This window comes from Magnolia sinica, chromosome 7 (genome assembly GCF_029962835.1).
Source record: "Magnolia sinica isolate HGM2019 chromosome 7, MsV1, whole genome shotgun sequence".
NCBI classification, from domain to species: Eukaryota; Viridiplantae; Streptophyta; class Magnoliopsida; order Magnoliales; family Magnoliaceae; genus Magnolia; species Magnolia sinica.
The window spans coordinates 79039590-79048649 of record NC_080579.1 but is presented as its reverse complement, the minus strand read 5'-3'; the positions used below and the strand labels follow the sequence as shown (position 1 = coordinate 79048649).

Sequence of the window (9060 nt, the reverse complement as noted above, 5' to 3'; positions counted from 1 at the left end):
AAACATAATAGCAAGGGATCGTTGAATTATGTACACTCTGACATGTGGAGGCCGTAGCCTATGGTTTTTAGAGAAGGGTCGTCATTCTTTGTAACATGCATTAACAATTTCTCTAAAAAGGTATAGGTTTATTTCATGAAGAATAAATCCAACTTGTTTGCCACTTTCAAGTCTTGGAAGATCATAGTTGAAAAACAATCAGGATGGCAGTTAAAAGTTCTGAAGATGAACAATGGTGAAGAATTTACTTCAAATGAATTCAATCATTTTTATGAGTATGCGGGATTGTGAGGCACAACAAGTCAAGCATACACTATAGTAGAATGGTGTGATGGAACATATGAATCAAACTATTTATGTGTACCCTTCATACATGTTAGTGTGATCTTACAGATAGGTTAGATAATAAATACATATTCTTATGGGATCAACTAAGGTTTCAATTTCAAACGGTGGATGTCTCTAACACCCTTATTTCCTGTGGTGCGGCGCACTTGAGCTTCAAATCTATCGCAATTATGAACTCATGCCTTATAATGATTTGGTAATGGGTGGATTGTGTAGATCACATATATACGTTACTTTGGGAACTGTAAATTTTGACAGTACGGTACCGATATTCAAATTCATGCTTTATGGCGCTGTTTTTTGGGCATAATTAAACAAACATATTTAAAAAGTATATATTAATTAACTATTTAACTGTATTTATCTGTTAATAATAAAAAGACCCAATTAGGAGATGCGCCCACACGGCCCTAAGATTAGTGGGAGATGGTGAAGCTATAGAATGTTTATTCTAGGAATTGGATGGGACAGATGGAGGGGACTAGAATTCTTGGATATTCGAATTACTTTCCTTTTGAGGATAGTAGGCCATGTGGCAGACTGACAGATGGACGTCCGTTATTCAGTATGCTCGGCACAAGTTATTGGGGCGGTTGAAGGAATCATAGGCCGTTCTGGCCACTCCCATCATCCTAATTGGCTTCTCAGTGGATAATGATGGACCCCACTTCTCCACTTAGCAGTTAGAGCAATTGATTGGGATACAGAAAAAAGCTCGAGTACAAAAGCGACTGACGTAGAACTGTTGGAACTGTTGGTTGGTACCTAAAATATATTCGTTGGATAACTGAAATATTTTATTGAAAAACTTCCATTTTTCTTTTTTTCTTTTTTTCTTAGTAAAATGCTAATTGAAAGAAAGAAGCTAATGTGACCGTCTAACTACTGATCGGAACCATTCATTATGTCCGTCTGACACTGATCGCCTACCGTGCAAAAATAACACCTATCGGACAATCCTAGCCATCTGATTAGTGTAGTTTTTCTGGTGGCATGAAAGTAGTCTTCTTTTCTTTTTCTTCTTCTTTTTTTTTTTTTTTTTTTTTTTTTTAGTTACTTCCAAATTCACAAGCTCCTGTTTGAATCCACCAAACCGAGTCTGATTGGTGGACTTTTGTTTTTATACCATGAACAGTGGTGGGACCATTGATCCACAGGTTCTGATCGCTGAGGAAGGGCCCCATGTGTGTGGAGGTCCCAAGGAGTAGTAAATGAAGGGAGAATGATTATACATTTGAATACGTTCGAGTAGCGTGGGGCCCATCCGTGATTTGTATGTGTAATTCAAGTAGTGCTCACCATACATTCCGAAAATCATCCCTATCCAAAAATCAGGTGGGGCACACCATCGGACAGCAATGCACAATCACGGCTAAAACCTAAATGTTCGATTATGGCTTACCTGAGTTTTGTAATTATTTAGCCTTTTGGTTTATCCCTTCATCTTGGTGGGAGACACCTGATGAATCGATTGGATGAGATATACACAATACTGTGGTCCCCACATTCCATCTGGAAGTATCTATGATAAGCATTCCCTTACCATTTTTCCTTTTGGTGTGGTTCACCTGAGAATTGGGTCATCCAGGATTTTGGTATCTAAGTCTAACATGTGGATTTGGATTTGATAGACGGGTTGGATGGCACTTACATATCATGGTTGACTCCACACAGCTCAAACGTATAGTAGTCTACCGTACGACTGAACTGTATGTGATCATTCCCCGGAAAGAAAATACATTGCTCTATTTAATTTCTACAGCTCTACCTAGCACGCGGTTTCCCTACCAAACCAGCTAGTCAGACATGCCACCACAAGAAAGAGGGCCTCACCACAGGAGAATGGGCCCCACCATGAGAGAAAGGGAGGATCTGACCCCCACGGAAAAAAAATACATTGCTCTATTTAATTTCTACAGCTCTACCTAGCACGCGGTTTCTCTACCAAACCAGCTAGTCAGACATGCCACCACAAGAAAGAGGGCCCCACCACAGGAGAATGGGCCCCACCATGAGAGAAAGGGAGCATCTGACATAGCATCTTCCATTTTTCAGTGCCCAACACTTTTCATGATGGCTTTTATATTGTTTTTCATACGCATGTCTCTTCATATATGACACCTTATCCTCCACCACTCCCACAATTCCTTCTACACTCTTCTACTCATGCCAAGTTGTCATGTATTATGGAATGTTTGCTTTCAATATGGCCCCTTGATCACGTGTCCCCATCTCTTTTATCATCTAAAAATGATTAGGACTCAACATTCTGCAATGATGTACTAAGTCAATGAGAAAATTGATGTAGGTGGTACACATTAATTAAATAATAGTAGAGAAATGCTACTCCTGTTCAGCTTTATCCTCCAGCATACATGTGGCAAGCCAAGCGTGTGTGATGATAGGGAACTGTTGGGCTGCGATTTGTATGGTCTATAAGCCAAAGTTGTAATGATTGGACAGCTCTCCATCCAGTTGTGGGACATTTTCCCTTAAGAGACACTGATGAAGGCAATAACGCAATCCAAATCCATGGTACTAGAGCTTAAAAAAACTCGACTTGAGATCCAGTTGAGTCGAGTCAACTCAAAAAATAGGGCAAGTTTCTTACAAACTAGTACGAGATTCTTTTTAGGGTTTTTTTTCAATATATATATATATATATATATATATATATATATATATATATATAGGAATGGTCACCTGTGCACTGGTTCTCAAGGAAATTCGTGAGAACTTTTTGAAAGCTCATCTCCCATGATATGAGCCTAAATTTGAATCATCCATATGATGCAGCACCCCATAAAAACCGGCCAACATTTATCTTGATCCAAAACTTTGGTGGCCATGGCAACTCTTTTTCCTTAGTCCACCAATGTTTTGGATCAGTGTAAAAGTTGGGACCTAAAACATTTTCTTCGGTGCTGCATCACATGGACTGTTCTGATTTTGGGCTCACACTACGTTGTACAATGATTTCTCACCAAAATTCATGAGAACAGGTGTACAACTGGGCGTTGGAATATATATATATATATATATATATAGGCCCATCAAATCAACGGTCCTGACTGTAGTGAATAATTGCAAAGTGTAAAATAAGTATGTTGCACTGCTATGGTAGTAAAATAATGATATCATGACAGGTTTGGCATACAACCAACCTCCCAAATACGGGCGGCTGAACAATGCTAATTCACTCTTTCCAGGTCATTCGGAGCACATGATCTACGTCTCATGTAGTGACATTTGTCACAATGATGAGAAGGTGGGCCACCTTATCCAACTCTTTCATCTTGCCATTGGACAGTGTGGAAAATCAATCATTAAAAAACGAATGAGAAGCCATGGAACTTCTCAGTGGGGAGCTAGCTTCACATACAATCATAGTAAAACCATCCATCATTCAGAGTGTTTTCAAAAATGACACAACACTCCTGTGTTCAACTATTACAACAAAAAACACCTCCATTTTCATTTTAATAAAAATCTCTCCCTATCAAAAAACCAAAAAACAAAAAACGAAAAAAGTCAAGAGACACCGTCACGATGTAAGATTACTTTTGTGATGTTCTCTTTCTCAAAGTATAAAAATAAATTTCCCAGTGTGATCAAACAATCCTAACCATCCGATCATCTCAACCATCCACTTTTTGGATTATGATTGGATGGTTAGAAACATTTGATGGATACGAAATTCAGACCATGGGCCATACATGTGAATACTTCATTAAAATGGGAGGTCCCTATATCACGGCGAATCGAGTTGAAAGTGAAAGTCACTTCGAAAAATGCTCTGGAAACCAATTCATTTGAGTGAGATAGGAGAGTAGTTTTTCCTTCATAGTATTTTTTCTTCGATTTGCATGTCTAATCATCGAATGTATACAGCTCGTGGAAATCTGTATTCAACAGATATGAACTTCTGAACCCAATACGTACCAATTTCCCATAATTTTTTGTCGGTACCAATAACGGTAGTCGTTTCAGTATATCTCAAGGATGCGTATGGACATATAGGTATTCGGTTTGTCACATTATATACTAATATATGGAAGTATAAAATATGGAACTTATCTTGTTGGGTTGGATCATTGTTAACAAAATTTCATTTTAAAAATTCTCATATAATTGATGAAATATTTAGAATTCTGTATACTTTAGAAGATGGACAAAACAATTAATAATCTCCAAGTCACATTCTAAAAGCATAGTCATGAGCCGGGCTCTGATTTTGGGGCATGACAGACTTAATATGAAAAAAGTTATTTTTTAATAAACTAAATTAAACATATTTTTTTAAAAAAAAATTATGTTTACTTTTTTTTAAAAATTAAAACTTTGAACGATTTGATATAGATGTTGATGGTTAGTGGCCATGGATAGAATTTAGCAAAATGTGAAAAAATCTAGTAGAGATAGATCGATTTATACAAGAGTTATTTGAATATGAAGAATTTTAGAATGATAAATTCTATGAGTTTCAACACTGAGGTCATGGTTTCGAATACCCATGTGGTGTGTGGGTAGGGGTGCACATGGGTCGGTTCGGTCTGGTTCTTGGGAGAAGCCAAAAACCGAATCATTCCTAACGGTTCCAAGAAAATCGGAACCAGAACCGGACCGTTTGTACCCTAAAACCAAATCGGAACCGGACTGTAAAAACCAGTTCGATTCTGGATCGGTTCTACGGTTCTATGCATTTTTATAATCCAGCCCAATTGCATGTTTTTTTTTTATAATCTAGCTCATATCCATTCGTGTTGTGATCCATTTGATGAATGGTTTAGATACAATGTAAGGTGTGCAAAAATATATTTACAGAAACAATCAAAGGGGGAGAGAGAGAGAGAGACAGAGAGAGAGAGAGAGAGAGAGAACCAGAGAAAGATAACTAATTAGAGAGAGAGAGTGAGTGAACCAGCGAGCGAGAGAGAGGAGCGTCAGGCGGTGGCCGGTGGGTGAATAGTGGGCGGAAGGTGGCTGTCATGAGAGAGAGAGAGAGAGAGAGAGAGAGAGAGAGAGAGAGAGAGAGAGAGAGAAGAAGAAGAAGAATGGAATGGGGCAAGCACGGTAGCAGGGGTGGCGTGAAGAGAATGGAGAGTTAGGGGTTTTTTTTTAATATATGGTCCGATTTCAGGTTCAGTTCCAAGATCGGTTCCACGGTTTGGTTCCACAGTTTGGTTCCAGGTTTCGGTTCTACAGTTCGGTTTAGTTCTACATAACCCCATACCGAGAACCGAACCGAACTAATCCGTTCTTGGATATTTGGAACCGGTGCACTTTAGAACCAGACCAAACTGTATGGTTTGGTCGGTTTACCGGTTCTACCGGTTCCATGTGCACCCCTATGTGTGGGTGTGAGGGTGCATGTGTTATAAATAAATAAATAAATAAATAATCAAAGAGGTGAAAAATACCATTTAGTAATTATTACTCATACATATAAAACTTAAAATATTTTAATTGAAATTCTCTATTTTAACCTTATTTATATGAAATTGATACACGTATATATACAAACATATCTAGCCATTTTGTCTCTTTTTTTCAAGTCCAGACTGTATTAAACTTAAAACTTTTCTTTCTCTAAATTGTGTTTTCATTTCTTTGAGTGTCTTTTTAACAATCAAGACCGAATTAAACACAGCCATTTCCCATGCCATATGCTGTTTTGTGGGAAGAGCAAGATGCTCTAATCAAGGTTTGTCTGTGTGTAATTAAGAGGTAAAATTATAAATTTACCCTTTCTCGTATAAACTACATACAAAGAATACAATGCCTTAAAATAAATTAAAAAAAAAAAAAAAAAAAAAAAGAAAGAAAGAAAGTATTCCAAAGATTTGCTTCTGTATTTTTGGTGGGACTAAGGCCCACCTTAACTTCCATTTTTTGGGTTTTTAATCCCATAGAGGCCCAACAAATGATCGGTATTGAAAGCCCATTACTCAACAAGTGCATTGACAACCACAAATAGCTAGCAATGTCCGACCAACCGTGCGGTGTAGATTGGATATCAAATCTGATGATTTCTAGGATATGTTGGTAGGTGACGTTTCTCTCTGTTGCTCTTAAGAAATTCCACTGTAAGGCCCACCTGATCAACAGCACTCGTCACCTTTGATGATTGTTATGTACGAGAAGGAACCATCTCAGCCGTTTCTCAACCTCCTATCCACTTATAAATCATGACATGCCATCACATCCCCACCAGAGTGGATTAGACCCAGTAACTGATCAAACGCAGGGCTTGACCTTTTCTTGAGGCCCATCAAATTAGATCCGGCCCACTTATTTAACACTTGAAAACAGTTCAGCCCAGCCCAGTTCCCACTCATGCTTAATCACACACCAAAGCACCGATTCGCAGGCTAGCACAGCATACAGATACCATGGCATTGAGACCCGTCTGCTTATCAAGTGGACCACATGGTATAAAAACATATGGATGGTCTGTAAATTATTGCCAGTGGTCCACATTCAGTGTACATCCATTGCCCTGATGGGTGGACGTGCCTATTTTTATGGTCCAGCACGGCCTGGGCTAGGGCTGTAAATCTGGCCCGCCGGCCCACGGCATGGCATGGCATGGCCTGGCATGGTAAAACTGGCCTGCGGCACGGCCATGCACAGCTGTCAGGCCCGGCACAGCATGGCACGGTAAAATAGTGAGCCATGGGGCTTCAATATCCTAGCCTGCAGCATGGCACGAAGCATGGCTTGTTACGCTGCCAAGCACGGCCCATGGCGTGAGACAGTATTCCATCAAATGGTTCGAATTTCATTTACCCCCAGTTTTCAAAATTTTGAAGAAATACAAATAGAATTGATGCATTGAAACTATTTAGAAAGGAGAATGATGCTTTAATTAATTTTTTTTTTTTTTAAATATTCCTGAAAAAATAAGTCTCAACTTCACTTCCAATCAAAATTCAAGTTATATATGTGTAACCGCTCATTGGATAAATTCATATTGAATGTTACAAATAATAATAATAATAATAATTACGTTTTCTTTACTTAAATTCCCTTACTCAGAAATCAAAATAGGCACAGCCCGTTTACACCCTCGACCACCTTAACAATGGTTTGGGCATCGTTTTGAAAATGGTGGTGACACATCATACCCACATGGCTCTATGTACAACTATCCAAACTATCCAAATTGTGGGACCCATTGCGGATGTAGATCTCTAAATCACACCAGTCAACCAATGCTATGCATCCGATTAATGGGAATCGAATAGACGGTTAAAAGTAAATGTAGATATCTAAATCACACCAGTCAAGCAATGCTATGCATCCAATTAATGAGCATCAAATAGACAGTTAAAACTAAAATAGCTAGTCATCCAAATTCAAAGGGAAAATCAGGTGTATTTTTAGGTCATGCTCCATCCACAGTTGGGTGAGCCATTTTGGCCGTCCGATTGCCAAATGCTACCCAATATGTACTGTTGAAGAGTCACCACCATTTTCTTAATTTTCTTAACGGTGCGAAACTAGCATAGGAGTCTACCTTCAACTGAAATAAGGCCAGAGATCCAAGCTCAAATCTTGGAGATTTCAGAAGCATACGTTACTAATGGTGGGACCCATCAGATGAACGTTTTTGAACCCCAAAACATCCGAACCACATGTACAAAATCATGTCCTTTAGTAAAATACACATTATTGATTGACAGTCCCTACAACTCCACGTAAAACTGGTAAAATCCTAGCCATGCAAAAGAAAAGTTGGAAGGTTACTACACACTATAAAAGCCCAGTGAAGAGTTAAAAGTACAAAAGGGGCCTACTCAGGATACTTCAGATCACAACAAAGATCAGCCATTGGTTGATGGGGCCATTCATCCACGGACCCACTCATGAAAGGCCCGCGTATTGTGTAATCTTCCTTTCAAGGCTGCCCTTATCAGCCCCAACCACCTTGTCAATCTCTTTTCCATCTTTTATGAAGAAAAAGGTGGGCACACTGTTGATATTCCAACGTGCGGCCACATCCCGCACCTCGTCGATGTCGATTTTTATGAATACGACTTTTGGGTATTTTCCAGCTAGGTTCGTATAAAGAGGAGAAATGAAGCGGCAGGGACCACACCATGATGCTGTGAAATACAGGATTGCCAGTCGGGATGACTTAGATGCGGCATTGAGCTTGGTTTCAAACTCGCTGGCAGAGTGGATGCTAAGAACAGTTCCTGTCAACATCAATGACATAAGAAATTAAATTATCCAATCTCAAATTAGCTTCTGTATGATGTGTGGGGCAGAGCAATCAATAATCTGGACTGTTCATTCATTCTATACAATTATAGGAAGGCCATGACGCAAAATTCACACTAGCTGATGATCCGCCATCCGATCAATAGCATATGGAAAACAGACAGGTAAGGTTGAGTGAAGAAATATAGTTCCCTTCATCAACTGGAGGGATCGTACAATGGGCCCCACCTATGGTCGCTTATGGTTCCAGAGCATAAGTCAGTCAGATGGTGCTAACCACTGATATGGCTAGTAAGATGGATGGAAAGTTTTTTTTTAAATGACCAAACAGTCAAAAAGAGTTAGAATTCTCCTGTGTGATTTTCCATCATGGGCTGCCACTGGTTGTGCAGAATGATCGGACAGTGCAAATTGATGATTGAACTATCCAGTTTGTCATCTAAAAGCTTCAGGCACAATGCTGTCATACCCATGAACGCAGGTGCA

The 9060-nt window shown here is 39.2% G+C and overlaps 1 protein-coding gene across 3 annotated transcripts in view; it reads right to left on the bottom strand.

Annotated features, from left to right (window-relative positions):
* Positions 1–7891: 7891 nt before the first annotated feature.
* The window catches only part of LOC131251488 (TPR repeat-containing thioredoxin TDX-like), a 42164-nt gene continuing 40995 nt past the window's right edge, over positions 7892–9060 (bottom strand). For 2 of the 3 annotated variants that reach the window (XM_058252230.1, XM_058252232.1), the window contains exon 11: positions 7892–8549. In XM_058252230.1, coding sequence (XP_058108213.1) covers positions 8215–8549 — 335 coding nt within the window. In that variant the 3' untranslated portion in view covers positions 7892–8214. The remainder of the gene's footprint in view (positions 8550–9060) is intronic. The other variant, XM_058252233.1, reaches the window with a different exon arrangement.